This window comes from Carya illinoinensis, chromosome 10, assembly GCF_018687715.1.
Source record: "Carya illinoinensis cultivar Pawnee chromosome 10, C.illinoinensisPawnee_v1, whole genome shotgun sequence".
Classification (NCBI taxonomy): Eukaryota; Viridiplantae; Streptophyta; class Magnoliopsida; order Fagales; family Juglandaceae; genus Carya; species Carya illinoinensis.
In genome coordinates this window covers 19,587,473-19,605,242 of record NC_056761.1, presented here as the reverse complement: position 1 = coordinate 19,605,242, position 17,770 = coordinate 19,587,473, and the positions used below count along the sequence as shown (strand labels likewise).

Below are 17,770 nucleotides of genomic sequence, written 5' to 3'. Positions count from 1 at the left end.
AAAATATCCACACCTTGTGGGTTAAGGTGCTTTGATGGGAGTGAGAATGTTATGTGTCGTATAAGGAGATAGAAATGGAAGTTGTATGTTGATAATAGTGGGAGAAGAGTAAAATTCTCATTTTGTCAAGCAACAATTACAAAGAAGTTAAATGTAACTAAAAATGGTGGCCTTTTATGTACTAAGTAGCATGGTTGCTAATAACACCTGGGTTTTAGACACGTAAATAGCAAGTGGACTTTCAACTGTGATGTGGGCTAGCTAGTAATAGTAGTCTAGTTAGTTTTCAAGGAAGTTGAGTTTGTTGTAAAATAGGCCACTTGCCATTTCTGCCAACCTCGAGAGATTCAAGCCTTAAAACCAAATTAACATCATCTATATAATTGCTCACATGGGGGCAGTGGGCTGAGCAAATAATGAAAGGAATTTGCTGCAACTTAAAAAGATAAGTATTGTTAGATCCAGCTATTGTACCATAAAAATGAGCTCCCGATAAAAGTTCCACTACTCTTTCTAGCTACCTAGCATCATGAAACATTGGTCCAGTGCACACCAAGTAGGTAAAATTAAGCTGCGTTTGGGTGCTAAGGTGATTTTAAGTTATTTGAGTTAATCTGTAAATAATAGTCAATTGAGATGTTTGAGTGGACTTTGTGGGTCTATTGAGATTTGTTTGAATGTATGAACTAGGTTGAGATATGTTTTAACTTTTTATGAGAAGTTGAAAAAGTAGCGAGTCCCATCAATGATTAGTTTGAATAAGTAGAGATGAGCTCAACACCCAAATATTCCCTTAAAGTATTGTTTGGATAATGAGATATTCTCATGTATTCTCAAAACTTCTCATAACTTTGTTCTCAAATATCACTCAAACATAAAATATTTTTTAATTTAATTCAAATATTCAGTTTTTTCATCTAATTATTACCAAATTGTTATTTAAATACAAAATCTAATACAATTTTTTCAAACTTCCAAACAAAATATAAAAAAAAAATACAAATCATTTAAATTTCAAAACAAAAATAATATTAAAAATTATATTCTAACAATTTTTTTACTTTATAATATTTTTATTCAATTTTTTCTCTCTCCTTTCCCAAAACCTAATAAAATTTTTTAACTCAAACCATTTCAGTACTATTCACAAAACTTTCACTACTTATTCATAGAATTCTGAGATATTCTAAAGCCTAGTTTGGGCACTAAACAATTATCAGATATTCTCAAGATTTCTTATAAATTCCTTTACAAATGTCACTTAAATACAAAACATTTTTCAAATTTAAATTTTTAACTTTTTTGTATAATCAATACCTAATCATTATCCAAAGACAAAACTCTATACAACTTTCCCAGATTTTTCCTAGTTCCACTTATTCTATAATTCATCAGATTTCTTTTTGTTATCCTTGGGTAGCTATGATCTTGTATTAGCAATTCAATAGTTGCGAACTCTTGGTCCCATTCTATAAAATTTTTCCAAATGGAGTTTGGGTTTAGAAGAGAACAAAGATGTTTAATTGGTTTACATTCAAGTAGAGAGTCTTTAATTGATGAGAATGGGTTGAAAAAGTTACCAAAAATGGAGATTAAGGGAGTTCTTTTACAGTTACTTCAATAGGAGGATAGTTCTTGTACAATTAATGAAGTAATTGAGCAACTGTTACAGCTATGGAGTGATTTTTGATGAACCAAGAGCCTTACCCCCGAGGAGGTCCCATGACCATCAGATTAATTTGAAAGAAGAAACACAACCTCTAAGTGTCAAACCTTATAGGTATCTATATTGTCAAAACTCTGAGATTGAGAAGGTTGTTCGAGAGCTTTTAGAATTTGGTGTAATAAGATCAAGTCAGTCTCCATTTTCTTCTCCATTTATGTTAATGAGGAAGCCAGATGGTTGTTGGTGAATGTGTGGATTATAGGGTGTTAAGTTAGGCCATAGTGATGGACAAATACCCAATGCCAGTTGTCGATGCGTTACTTGATGAGTTACAAGGCTCTACCTTTTTTTTTCTAAGCAGAATTTGAGATCAAGGTAGCACTAGATCAGGATAACGGAAGCTGATATCCCTAAGACAACCTTTAATACTCATGAAAGCCACGAAGTTTTAGTGATACTGTTTGGTCTTACAAACACACCCTCCACTTTTCAAGATCTCGTGAATGATGTTTTTAGACCTCACACAATTTTTTTATTGTTTTCTTTAATAACATATTAGTATACAACAGAAACTTACAAGATCCTCTGTAGCATCTTAAGATTGTGTTTCAAACCTTGGAATCTCATCAGTTATATGCCAAAAGGTCGAAATGCAAATTTGGTCATGGGAGGTGAAGTATTTAGGCCATATAGTTTCCACAAAGGGTGTCAAAGCTGATCCTAATTAGATTACCCCCTATGTTATAGTGGTCATGTGCCAAATATGTGAAGTCATTCAGAGGGTTTTGGGGCTGATAGGCTACTAACCTAAGTTTGCTAAAGCTTACAGTTAAAATGTAGCTCCTTTGACAGCTTTGTTAAAAAAAATAAATGCATTTCAGTGGACTAAAATATGCAATAGGGCTTGTAAACAACTTCAAGTTGCTGTCATGAGTCCACCTGTGCTAGCATGTCATGAGTCCACCTGTGCTAGCACTTCCAGATTTTTTAGAGGTATTCATCATAAAATGTGATGTGTGTTGTGGGAATCGGAGCTGTCTTAAGGAGATTGGGTTTACCTCAGGTTGCAACCTTATCCTCAAACTTTCCCCACTTCTTCAATCATTTTCAGGTCATCAAAGTGGATCTAATGACTTGTAAATCAACCTTACCTTCAAATTCTCAACTTATCCTATTTTCTATGTATCATGTTTGAAGGTGAAATTGGGCCAATATGTGATTCTCCTTCTGAAATTGCCTCTGATCAATATTGATGGGGCAATTTTACAACCACCAGAACATACCATTGAACACATAGCCACAAGAAAGATAATCGTGTCGTCGTGGAGGTTTTAATATAGTGGAATAACAATGCTCCAAAAATGTCACTTGGAAAGATTACTGGTCTCTTTGTTCCAAATACCCACATCTTGTACACAAGGTGCTTTGATGGGAGTATGTTATGTGCCGTAAGAAGAGGTAGAAATGGAAGTTGTTGATAAAGGTGGAAAAAGAGTGAAGTGGAGAGGTTTGTAAAGCACCAAATAAGAAGTTTTTTTTTTTTTAAATATAGGAAGAAAACTTCCCGAAGGAATTACAAAGAAATTGTAACATCTGAATCCAGCACTAATCACTTGAGATTAATGAGTACTATTTTTTAATGGACTACAAGTCCAGAATTTTTATTTTGGCGGATACCAACTTTATTTTTATTTGGACTTGTTAAGTAGGTCAAAATCTTTTAATATTTTAGATTATGTGAAATATTTTTGGGTCCAAAGATTTGGAATTAGACTATTTTAGAGGTTGAATCAGGATCCAAAATTTTGGAGAAAGCCCAAACAACACTCAAACCCAAGCCCATAAAGCCAGTGACCAGTTTCCACCGCCAAGCACATTCCATGTTCCGCCCATGCACGTCTCGCATGCACATTTCTTTCTCCTTCTTTTCATAGGTTTCAACCACCTATATATATATATATATATATTAATATATATATTAATATCATTTTATGCACGTAAAACTCCCTCAATTAGGGTTGCCACACATGATGCTTAATATCTTCGGTTCCTTTCTTTTCTCTCTCTCCCACGCAAGTTAAAGAACCAAGCACTAGTGCATTTTCGTAGGTCATCTGGAGACTCTATGGCGTTATCCCTGCACGCACTAACGTTGCCGCCGTTGGAAACTGCACGTCCTCCACACGAAGCCCACTGTCCAGCTCCACGCACGACAAACACCTGCAGGTTGCACCTCTGTTCTTGCTGCCCAAAAACAGAGCACGGTCAAAGCTGCCTCCACGTCCCTTCATCACAGCCTTCACGTCGAGCTCGGCCTCCGTTGATCTCAAACCATTGGCCGCCGTTCGTAGCCGAGTTTTGGAAGTCCCATAAACTGAACCTTCGTCGCGCAGTGCCGTTGCTTCTTCTTCCTTCATTGGGTATGTTTCGGCCACCCAAAGCTTTTCTCTCTCTCCGTGCTCTCTCAATCATCTCTCTCTCTCATCTTTCTTTCTCTCTCATACTCAGCTACCAAACCGACGAACTCTTCGTATGCTCTGTTTTTATATATCAGCTACCATCCCTTCTTTCTACGCGGGTCTGCATCCTTTGTGTTCGTTGGGTAAGCTTCTGCCGCCGCCCAAACTTTTCCTTCCTGCGTCGCCTTTGCTGAATTGTAGATGAAGTTTTACCTCTAATTTATCATATTACTTTTATGCCCTTTATTATGATATTGCAGAATATATTTATATATGTATGTGAATGGTGTTTTCGTGGGCTGGACTATGTCTCACGTGGGGTTTTTTGTTTTGAGTTAAGTAGTTCTATACCTATATTCTATTCGGTTGTATCTTATTATGAGCGTGACACTTGTTTTGGGCTGACTCTTATATGATGGGTTTAGTTTTACTGTAGCAAAATATATGTTATTTTAAGTTGGTATGTTGTACTTGACAAAAATATTGTTAATGATTTTAAATGGCTTTATTTTATTATATTAAGAAATTAAGGTATTATCTTAAATTGGGTTGTGTTTAGTCTGTTTAAGTTAGGCATAATTTTAGTCTGTATTAGTCATAAACTTGATTTCATAAAAAAAATATATTTAAAGGCTTTAATTATATTATTTAGTATTAATTTTACAACTAGATTTTTGTAGTAAATTGTAAGAGTTTAATCTTTTATTTTTTTTAAACACTTTAGGCCTATTATAGATAGAGATAAATATTTGAGAGTTTTAATGTAGGCATTGATTAGTAGTTACATTGATTTTAATATAAGTATTATTAAGGATATTTTTGAACTACTATTGTTTAAGAGATTTACATTTTTCCTACTACATTATATGTTAGTAGTATTAAATCGTAATTTTTGAATTTGTGGATATTGAGGACATTTGGAAGGTGATGGTATTTTAGAGTTAAGAAAATTTTAGGCCTTGAGGAATAAAATATGTAATTCAAGTATAAATACGAGGTATCTATTCAATTTGAGATTTACTCAGATTACATGAATTTTTTTATAGATGAGGATTGATATTCATTTGATACTATTATGAGGAAATTCTGAAAAGTTAAGAAGTACAGTTAAGTAGGGTTTCTATATTAGATTTTGCATAAAAAAATAAAATGAAATGAGGTTGACTTTTGAAAATATACATGTTTGTTTTTTAAAAGAAATCTGAAAACAACTTCAATTATTTGTTCTGGCATTATTCATGAACTCTGTATGAAAGAGAAAATACTTTTGTCATAAATGATGTAGACATGAGCTTATTTTGTATATTTTTTCTGAACTTTGTAAAAGAGCAAAAATGAGATTCTTAAAGTTTTGTTATGATTAAAATGAAGATACTTTGATTTTGCTCTATTGAATATATGAAATGATCTGAAACTACTCAGTATTCTGTTTTGATATGATGTGTAAGATGAAAAATTTTGGCATGAGTTTCTGATTTTGCATTTGAATATGATCTGTTTCTGATGATGTGTCTATTTTGTTTCTGTTAAGACCCCACCATGGGTATAATAGTGGCATATAGCCCTGCCATGGGTATAATAGTGGCATACAGCCCTGCCATGGGTATAATGTGGCACAATCCTACCATGGGAGTGAAACATGGAAACGGTCTCACCACGGGTATAATGTGGTATAACCCTACCATGGGGGTGAAACATGGAATCCAACCTAGCCACGGGTATAATTGTAGTTTATAACCCTACCACAGAGGTGGAACATGGTATATGGCCTAGCCACGGGTATAATAGTGGTTTATAACCCTATCATGGGGATTAAACATGATATCTATCTTGATATGATGCTCCGATGAAATATAAAGATGATGTTTCAGTGTACGATATGCCAAAGGATTTTTATTTTTATTTTTAATAAGAAAGCTTTTCTAAAAGCTTCGCTCTGATATTTGTAATATGTTTTGTTTTCTGCATTTTGAAAGTAAAAGTTTTGTTATGCATTCCAAAATCCGTAAATGCTCATGTTTACATTATAGTATAGTTTATTTGCTTACTGAGTTGTTGATAATTCACCCCATTATCTCCATAACATTTTTCAAATGGCTTTGATGATACAGCTGAGGATCAGTAATAGAGTATGTGGCAGGAATAATTGAGAGTAGTGGTTGAGTACCTTGGAGTACTAGTGCTGTTGGAAGATTTATTTATTAAGAAATTTGATTTTAGTATGTTTAGATAATTATGAAGACTTAAGTATTATTTCAGTTCATTATATTAATAGAGACGTGGAGAAGTTAATTTATTTTATTTGGATTATTGTATTGAGGAATTGATGGATTATTATGTGTAGTTAATTATATTAGAAGAATTTATGTTTGATTTTGGAGTCTTTGCAAATATAGTTTGGATATGAAAGATAGTACTTATCAAGTTATAAGAGTTAACTCTCCAAACCTTCAGAACGGGGCGTTACAGAAACCTTATCAACCCAAACAATTTGGGAGATAGGCATAGGAATCACATCCTTCCACATCACTACATCCTCAACATGCCAAGCATAACGAGCTAATCCATGGGCAGCTTGATTGCCTAATCTATGGACATGTTGGACAGTACATGAATGAAACCTTCTCATAAGATTTTTAGTTTCCTGCAACACATGAAATAAAATAGAGAAAGAAGCAACTGTTTCATGTTGAATAGCCTTTATCATCATCAAATAGTCACTCTCAAAAACAAGCTGAGTAATCCCTCTTTGCAAGTAGAAATGTAGCCCTCTCAACATAGCAAGTAGCTCCATGGCCTCTGGTTCAGCAGCATTCTATTCTTTCATACTAACAGCAAATAGAACCTCACCATTCAAGTCCCTTAAGATTGCCCCTACACCTGCCTTATATTGGTATGAGAACATGGCTCCATCCACATTAAGTTTAACCAAACCCGATGGAGGTGGCTGCCATTTGTAATGATTCTTCATATTTGTTTGTGTGGATAGAATCTGGTCCTAACTATATTTATGCAATGATAAGGCTTGAGCTACAACTTGTTTTGGATTAAGGAATAGCTTGTCATGCACCATCTTGTTCCTTTGATACCAAAATCCCCAAGCCAGTAATAAAAACAGCCCCAACTCCTCTTTTGAGCCTCTCTCATGTATATCTAAGGCAATTTGTAGAAAGTTTCATTGAACTTCACTCTAGACCACTGCAAGCAACACCTATTGCCAAGTGTTTTGAATGGAAATACAGTATAGTAAAGCATGTGAAATACATTTTGGAGCCTCATTACACAAAGTGCATAGTGGATCTACATTAACCTTTTTATGAATCAGATTCTTAGTGGTTGGCAGACAATTCTTACATGCTCTCCAAGCAAATATCTTGACTTTGTGAGGGATCTTCAACTTCCATAGACTTTTCCATGAAGGAAGTAATTGTTGATGGTGAGAACTTCCAACATCAATCCCCACCTCTCTATCTGTCAGTAAGTTATAAGCTGTTTTTAATGAGAATCTGCCATCCTTTGATTGCCTCCATATGATCCTATCTTCCCCACCCTCTGAATTAAGTACAATCTTTGTCATATAAGTAACAATACTTGGATTGAAGAGAGCTCTTAGCTTCTATATGTCCCACCATTTTGTGTTGCTACCAATCAAAGTATCTACTATGGCATCTCTACAATGTTCTAGTATATAGACAGATTCTTGCTATAATGAGTTTTGGCTAGGGATCCAGTAGTCTTGTCATATCTTAATCTTCCTTCCATCTCCTACTAGCCATTGGCAACCCTTCATCAAACATGATTTTACTTCCCATATCCAACTCCAAGCATAGGAGGGACTATGTCCTAATTTTGCCTCGAGGAAATTAGAATGTGGAAAGTACTTTGCCCTAAAAATCTTGTGAAGAAGAGTATCACTTTCTTGTAAGATTCTCCATCCTTTTTTTGCTAAAAGAGTCGTATTGAACTTCCTGAGATCTTTAAAGCCCATGCCTCCATGGAATTTTGATGCACATAGCTTGTTCCAGCTTACCTAATGTATTTTTCTTTCATTTTCTTTTCTGTCCCACCAAAATTGTGCTATCATCCCTTCTAATTCCTTACATAAATAATCAAGCAACTTGAAGCAACTCATGGAATAGGTTAGAATGGATAGAGCCATTGCTTTAATGATGATGACTTTGCCACCTTGTGAAAGCTATTTTTCCTTCCAAGTTTGAAGTTTCTACCATACATGATGCTTGGTACCAAAAAATGCTTTTGATTTTGCTCTTCCAATCATGGGTGGTAGTCTCAAATATTTTTCATATTACTGAACCATGCCACCCCCGCCCCCCAAAAAAAAATGCCATTATATCTTCTCTCATATCAACCCTTATATTTCTGCTAAATACCACAACAATTTTTTTCTTGTTGACCTGAGGCTATCTCATACTGTTGCAACAACTCTTATATCTGTTGGTTTGTATTGACATCAGCCTTGCACTGTCATTTGCAAAAAGTAGATGGTTGATTTGTGGTGACCTTCTACAGATCTGTATGCCTTGAATGCCATGCTGTCTATCTGCTTGTCTCAGTAAATGGATCAATCTTTTAGTGCACACTAGAAAAAGATAAGAGGACAAAGGGTCCCCTTGTCTTAAACCTCTGCCAAGAGTTCCCTTGTCTTAAACCTCTGCCAAGAGTTTGATGTGTTTAATTTCTATACAAGTTTTGTCATATTTTTACTCTTATTTTTACGTTAGTTTGTGTTTAATTTTATTATTTATTAAAATTTTTATTTATTTTGTTTATTTTTTTAAGAATAAATAAATTGAAGTAGTTGTGGGAATTAAGAAGGAAACTTTCCTTTTTAAATTCAAAATTCCTTCATTAAGAGTCCCAAAAAAAGAACATTCCTTTCTCCAATTTCCTTAAACACTCCTCAGTATTTGGAGCAGAACTTTTGCTAAGGAACTCCAAAAAGGGCGATCTAGGTATCTACAGAAAGCTAAGACAAAACCCTACAACGTTCATGTAAAAGACTTTTAAAAAAAAAAAGATCTAGACAGAGAAAATAGCACATCAAGGAGGTGGCAGAAAAACAGCCTATTTTGGAAGAATCTTGTTTTGGGGAGATAAGAGAGAGGAAGACTAGAGTCTTGAAAATTGAGGATTTTCATCATCGTTGAAGAGGAATTCGAAACTTGAAAAAAGAAAAAGAAGACAAAGCCTGAATTGGAGTTGTTGACTGTGACGCCCCCAAATTCCGTTTGGGATCGGACGGACATTTGAAGCGTCGAGACATGCAACACAAGGTTACCTGCCCCCGTTCATGACATATAAGATGCAATGTTCCTAACATGCATCTAACATTATGCAATATTCGCAGCGGATAATTTTCTTTTTCTTTAGCAATACTATGCACCAAATTGAAAATATCTCAAATGCTTAAAACATACTTCATACATAAAGACCCATTGAATAGATCACAACACTAGTCCAAAATGGTTATGATCCAAAAAGTACTAAAGATGCAACCCCATTGTACAAGTAGTAATTTACGTTAACTACTATATTAACATTGACGTCGCACCGTCGCTTAGTCAACTGTGTCTAGTTGATTAGCTCCTGATTCTCCTTCAGGTCCTGTAACAAGATCTACCATTCGGGGAGAATGATAGTTGGGACTACCAAAGTGAGATTTGATTACAAATCTCAGTAAGTTAACAAAAAACTTCCACACAAGCTAATGATGCATGCATGACAGTAAAAGCATAAATGCATAATCAAATTCATAAGTAATTAAAGCATAACTTGGCGTACAACATAGCATAATTGACATAACTTAAATTGAAACATGAACTGAACTTAACTTGACATGAACTTGATCTGAAACTTGACTTATCATGAACTTGTTCTAAAACTTGACTTAACATGAAAAATACATACTCTACAGTTGTTGTGGCCCCATGTATTCTACGTGTAAATACATACTCCGCAGTTGTTGTGGCCCCATGTATTTTACACAAACTTGACTTAACATGAAAAATATATACTCCACAATTGTTGTGGCCCCATGTATTCTACACAAACTTGACTTAACATGAAAAATTCATACTCCACAGTTATTGTGGCCCCATGTATTCTACGTGTAAATACATACTCCACAGTTGTTGTGGCCCCATGTATTATACGGAAACTTATTCTTTAACTGCTTAAATACATACTCCACAGTTGTTGTGGCCCCATGTATTCTACGTGTCACAATTGCTGTATCTCACGTAGTGTATGCGTCACAATTGCTGTGACCCCATACATAAGTAATCAAGATGAAATGTGACTGGAATACGAAAGGACTGAAGCCCTGACGTAACATAACGTGACTTGAACATAACTTGAAATACATGACCAACTTGAGATAAAAACATTTCGTAACATGACATAACATATAATAGACAACATATTTAACATGACATACTTGCAACAGTGAATATTACATGACTTGACATACATGTAATAGATGGCATACTTAGCATGACGTACTTGTAATGTACAGTAATACATAATAGAATATATTATGTAACAGATAAAAATTGATGACAGAATAAATTATGTATAATAGACAATTACGTGATCACTTGGCATGGCATGACATATATGATAACACACATACATACACTGTAGTTCATTTACTTAGCACACATACACAGTAGACTGCTAGTAAGTTAAAAACTAACTTACCTCGATCTCCGTGTTTCTTATAAAACTTCAAGTGCGATCACGAGTAACTGTAATTAGTGATTCTAAAATTTAGAATTAAATCACTAATAATTTGAAATATGGAAAATACTAACTTAAAGAGTAAAATTTTCATTTTACTCTCTACATGTGGGAAAATGACCGTTTTACCCATAACTTAAGGATTTTGCATACTAGCTCCAAAAGTTTTCAAAATTTACATTCCTCATGTAAATTTTGTCCTAAACTTAAATATCAACTCAGAAAAATTTAAAACAAAACACAACTATGAAAAACACACTATGGCCGAAACATCCATAGGCCATTTCCCTTGATTTTTTTGTTGCAATTCCTTTCAACTTCAAAACTCATGCTTAAACCAAAATTTTGCAACAAACATCTTCCAATCCTAAGTTCAAAACCATACTTAAAACATCCATTTAGAAAAAGCTAATAATCAACACCAAACTTTTTTGTAAAAAGATCCAAGCACTTGAATCACAAGTTTTGACCTTAAATTAAAACATCTCCAAGAGTTTCAAAAATCAAATCTTACTTCTAACATATTCATAATATCATCCTAACATCAACCATGCTTTAAATCATCAAACCAAAGTCACCAAAATCACAAAATAACATTTGGAGTTTTTGGTTTTACACTTAGTCCAAAAACAGAAACTTTTTCCTCAACTAGTTTTGATAAATCTCTTGATCTATGACTTATAAATATATGATCTTCAAACCAAACCATCACATGGTTTAAAATGATGTCCTAAAACATATATAAGGTTCTAATTCAAGATCACATGGTTAGAAATTAACCAAAACATAAATTTAGCCAAGAATATCCACACTTTGGCTTATTTGAATATCTCTTTGGATAAAATTTCATATCTTTGAAACTAACATCAAATATCTTCAAAATAATAATACAAAATGTATATAAGATACTTAGGATCCTCCAATAAAATTATTAAAGTCATTAGAATAGGTTTAGACCACCAAAGAGTTAAACTTTCTCAAAACAGAAACTGTTTTTCTTCTTCCAGTTTCTAAGTTTCTAAATCTAAGAAAATCTTTCATCAAAACCTTTAATCATGCAAAAATCCTCAACCAATAGTCACATATATATGTTAACAATACTCCATAAAAATTTCGGACCAATATCTATCCATTAGCTTGGTCAAAAACTCCAAACTATGACATATTCTCCAGTTTATCTCCCAGAATGACCTTTTTATAGTTTACATAATATTTGACTGATCAAATGATCTTCAAATGGGGCAAATAAGATATCCATGTAAACTAGACTCAAAAAAGAACAACTTATATGAAGGAGACTTTATGATAAAATACTTACAAAAGCTTCGAAATGGGTGTGCAAAAGACCTCCTAAAAGCTATTCGAGAGAGTGTTTGATATTCTTTCAATGGAAAGTGAAAATGAAGATAATTTCGTGGGGAGAGGTGGCTGGAGATACTTATGGATGAGATATGGAAGAGATGAGGCTGGAGTTGAGAGTTGAGTGTAGTTTTCTCCTACCCAAAATATCTATAAAAGATTATCTCATAATATTCTATCCAATAGTATCTACAAAAAATCAACTTAAGATATTTTTATCTAATAATATCTATAAAAATCAACTCAAAATATTTTTACCCAATAATATTCATGAAAATTACCTCAAGATATTTCTTTTTATCCAATAATATCTACAATTTTGAATAGACGTTTTATCAGAAAATATGAAAAAATGTTATTGCGCCATAAGACTTTAAATAACCCTCCGAGTCTAATGGCACAAACCATAATACATTTTGACACTTCTAACTATCTCCAATAATCAAAAACACACTTCTGATACCATAGTAAATAATAACACTAACTTTGTAGTTAGACAAAAACCTATACGATTAATGGATTCGTGAAAACTTATGGGGTTTTCACGAGGTTCCTAAAGTTAATAGAAATTTCACAATTGAATTTCTAGCAGGCTGTTACAATCTCCCCTCCTAAAAAAAAGATTTCGTCCTCAAAATTGAAGTAAGTAAGAAATAACAAGTTAAGGAATATGTGTTGCTTACCAACCTGGTGTCTATCCCGTATATATTTGCCTTTGAGATTATGTCATTCCTTAACTCTCTTATTTTAATCAACAATTATATTATACTTCTTTCCACAAGGTTGGCCAAGTTGTATCGACACACTCTCCAAACCTAAAATTTCAAGTAAATAATCTTCCGAAACTCTTCTTTAGAAAAACATAGGCGATATACTTTAAGTGTTCTTGTAAATACCAAACTTAGTAGAGAATTCATCAAAATTAACCCGTTATCCTCTCTCTCTCTCTGTTTTTTTTTTTTAAATCGGTGGCCCTCTGTTTTAGACCAGACAACTCTGATGCGCATGATTTTTATAGGTCTTCTGTAGTTGTCAGGCGCCGCATAGTTACGACACTACTTTATTCTTCTGTAATTGTCGAGCACCGCAGCTATGATACTACATTGCTCTTGTCTCTTGTAGAGAAATGATTCACGAGAGATGATTCGTCATAATTTTCTCTATAAAAGAATTATTCAGTTCATCTTCTTTCTCATCTCATCTTCTTCACTTTTCTGAAATTAGTCTGCATTATTACTCTGCAATCTCTTTCTGCTTACTCACTTTGCAATGGCTCAGCAATCTTCTTATTACCAAAACATGAGGTATTCTGCACCTCGTTCACCAGTTGTTTATGCTTCTTCCGTAGGTGCTATAATGCAATCCAATAATGATCTGACTAATAAGTCAGATAATGAACTTATCTACGAGCTTGTGAGTCTCGGTACTCGATACTCATCAGCCATTGTCGCATATTCTCAGTGACTGCAATCCAGGACTGGTGGGGTTGACAAATTCCACGAGAAAATTTCTATCCTTCAGAGGCTTCTTATGGAATCCAACATGAAGATAGAAGTAGTAAAGCGAGAGAACAGAGATTTAAAATCTTTGCTTAACTCTTCTTTTCGAGTGGCTACTCCTTTAGATAGGAAAGGCATGCAGATTTTTGAAGAGCAAGAGCGTTTAAAGATTGAGGCAAAGAGCCTCAAATTTCTGTAATTTTGCTTTATGATAATAAAATAATACTTCACAAATATTCATATTTGTGTTTCTATCTTCTGGTAGATGTTTTATGTGCTCCATTTATTTCTTTCAGGGATTTTCATATATATGACATGATCCAATGACTCATATAAATATGCATTTAATCATGCATATCCAAACTCTCAGTAATCTTCAAGTTAATAAAAACCTCAAGGAGTTCTACTGGTCTAGGACTAACTTACTTCTTTATAATCGCAACAATCAGTCATCTTCCTAGGTGGTACTTCGATAACTGACCAGTTAATAACTTAAACTTGAGACTTTCTCTCTTATGATTGTCATAACTCTTCTATCCATCATGAGTTATCAATTATTCTAACTCTAAATGATTTGTTCCTAATGTTTACATAAATCCTCAAGACTAAGATTTTACTCCCCATATAATAGTCTTCAAAAGAAGATCGATCTATGTATCCATAAAGATAGTGCTTTGCCAGGAATCATTTATTGGCGGCGTGGTAATACTATTATCATAAATGAATTCTACTAAGGCTAAAGCTTCTCCTAATCAAATTACTCTTCCAAACACAATTTTTATCGTATTCTCAGAATTAAAACAATCTTCCAAATATGTGGAATACCATTCATCAATCCTACATATCCTTTCTCATATTACTAAAAGGTATTCTATATCTACATTGGTATGAACAATAATACTTCTAATGAAAATTATTACTCTTACCACTAGGGTAACAATTCAGCTTCCAAGCTGAATTCTCAAGCACTACCATAATTAATAGAAACAATGACTCGTTTGAATCAAACAATGTACAATTTACCAACTCCAAAGACTTGACCTACTCCAAAATAACAATAATGCAATACTACCATCAATTGCAATCAGATCAACGTTAACTATATTTACCTCAACTAATTCTTCATCTATCGGGAAATTCTGATCCTCTTGATTGTTATCTCCCTTAGGATTCCGAAGTATTCTATCACGAGTCATGTGTCCCTTCTTGAAACATACGAGTATATGTATAAAAATCACATACTACCTTTCATACCTTAAGAAATTCAAGCCTACTGACGACTAAAATTTCAAGCATAATGTTTGGTGCATTTCCTAAGGACATGTGGATTTACTGCCCAGAGACGTATTTGCTCTGATACCACCCTGTGACGCCCCCAAATTCCGTTTGGGATCGGACGGACATTTGAAGCGTCGAGACATGCAATACAAGGTTACCTGCCCCCGTTCATGACATATAAGATGCAATGTTCCTAACATGCATCTAACATTATGCAATATTCGCAGCGGATAATTTTCTTTTTCTTTAGCAATACTATGCACCAAATTGAAAATATCCCAAATGCTTAAAACATACTTCATACATAAAGACCCATTGAATAGATCACAACACTAGTCCAAAATGGTTATGATCCAAAAAGTACTAAAGATGCAACTCCATTGTACAAGTAGTAATTTACGTTAACTACTATATTAACATTGACGTCGCACCGTCGCTTAGTCAACTGTGTCTAGTTGATTAGCTCCTGATTCTCCTTCAGGTCCTGTAACAAGATCTACCATTCGGGGGGAATGATAGTTGGGACTACCAAAGTGAGATTTGATTACAAATCTCAGTAAGTTAACAAAAAACTTCCACACAAGCTAATGATGCATGCATGACAGTAAAAGCATAAATGCATAATCAAATTCATAAGTAATTAAAGCATAACTTGGCGTACAACATAGCATAATTGACATAACTTAAATTGAAACATGAACTGAACTTAACTTGACATGAACTTGATCTGAAACTTGACTTATCATGAACTTGTTCTGAAACTTGACTTAACATGAAAAATACATACTCTACAGTTGTTGTGGCGCCATGTATTCTACGTGTAAATACATACTCCACAGTTGTTGTGGCCCCATGTATTTTACACAAACTTGACTTAACATGAAAAAAACATACTCCACAATTGTTGTGGCCCCATGTATTCTACACAAACTTGACTTAACATGAAAAATACATACTCCACAGTTGTTGTAGCCCCATGTATTCTACGTGTAAATACATACTCCACAGTTGTTGTGGCCCCATGTATTATACGGAAACTTATTCTTTAACTGCTTAAATACATACTCCACAGTTGTTGTGGCCCCATGTATTCTACGTGTCACAATTGCTGTATCTCATGTAGTGTATGCGTCACAATTGCTGTGACCCCATACATAAGTAATCAAGATGAAACGTGACTGGAATACGAAAGGACTGAAGCCCTGACGTAACATAACGTGACTTGAACATAACTTGAAATACATGACCAACTTGATATAGAAACATTTCGTAACATGACATAACATATAATAGACAACATATTTAACATGACATACTTGCAACAGTGAATATTACATGACTTGACATACATGTAATAGATGGCATACTTAGCATGACGTACTTGTAATGTACAGTAATACATAACAGAATATATTATGTAACAGATAAAAATTGATGACAGAATAAATTCTGTATAATAGACAATTACGTGATAACTTGGCATGGCATGACATATATGATAACACACATACATACACTGTAGTTCCTTTACTTAGCACACATACACAGTAGACTGCTAGTAAGTTAAAAACTAACTTACCTCGATCTCCGCGTTTCTTATAAAACTTCAAGTGCGATCACGAGTAACTGTAATTAGTGATTCTAAAATTTAGAACTAAATCACTAATAATTTGAAATATGGAAAATACTAACTTAAAGAGTAAAATTTTCATTTTACTCTCTACATGTGGGAAAATGACCGTTTTACCCATAACTTAAGGATTTTGCATACTAACTCCAAAAGTTTCCAAAATTTACATTCCTCATGTAAATTTTGTCCTAAACTTAAATATCAACTCAGAAGAATTTAAAACAAAACACAACTATGAAAAATACACTTTGGCCGAAACATCCATAGGCCATTTCCCTTGATTTTTTTGTTGCAATTCCTTTCAACTTCAAAACTCATGCTTAAACCAAAATTTTGCAACAAACATCTTCCAATCCTAAGTTCAAAACCATACTTAAAACATCTATTTAGAAAAAGCTAATAATCAACACCAAACTTTTTTGTAAAAAGATCCAAGCACTTGAATCACAAGTTTTGACCTTAAATCAAAACATCTCCAAGAGTTTCAAAAATCAAATCTTACTTCTAACATATTCATAATATCATCCTAACATCAACCATGCTTTAAATCATCAAACCAAAGTCACCAAAATCACAAAATAACATTTGGAGTTTTTGGTTTTACACTTAGTCCAAAAACAGAAACTTTTTCCTCAACTAGTTTTGATAAATCTCTTGATCTATGACTTATAAATATATGATCTTCAAACAAAATCATCACATGGTTTAAAAAGATGTCCTAAAACATATATAAGCTTATAATTCAAGATCACATGGTTAGAAATTAACCAAAACATAAATTTAGCCAAGAATATCCACACTTTGGCTTATTTGAATATCTCTTTGGATAAAATTTCATATCTTTGAAACTAACATCAAATATCTTCAAAATAATAATATAACATGTATATAAGATACTTAGGATCCTCCAATAAAATTATTAAAGTCATTAGAATAGGTTTAGACCACTAAAGAGTTAAACTTTCTCAAAACAGAAACTGTTTTTCTTCTTCCAGTTTCTAAGTTTCTAAATCTAAGAAAATCTTTCATCAAAACCTTTAATCATGCAAAAATCCTCAACCAATAGTCACATATACATGTTAACAATACTCCATAAAAATTTCGGACCAATATCTATCCA

At 33.6% G+C, this 17,770-nt stretch overlaps 1 protein-coding gene across 1 annotated transcript; it reads left to right on the top strand.

The window, feature by feature from the left end:
* Positions 1 to 3,674: 3,674 nt before the first annotated feature.
* LOC122280038 lies at positions 3,675 to 6,501 on the top strand. Its single transcript, XM_043090992.1, has 3 exons — positions 3,675 to 4,086; positions 4,175 to 4,268; positions 6,237 to 6,501. Exons 1-3 carry the CDS (start codon positions 3,792 to 3,794, stop codon positions 6,238 to 6,240), a joined length of 393 nt encoding a protein of 130 aa, XP_042946926.1. The 5' UTR covers positions 3,675 to 3,791; the 3' UTR covers positions 6,241 to 6,501.
* Positions 6,502 to 17,770: the final 11,269 nt, after the last annotated feature.

What these genes read in the sequence shown, in the direction of transcription:
- LOC122280038 (XM_043090992.1), top strand. Translation starts at nt 3,792, where the DNA reads ATGGCGTTATCCCTGCACGCACTAACGTTGCCGCCGTTGGAAACTGCA. An exon ending in GCTTCTTCTTCCTTCATTGG is followed by an intron (nt 4,087 to 4,174) that starts GTATGTTTCGGC and finishes TCTCATACTCAG; the next exon opens with CTACCAAACCGACGAACTCT.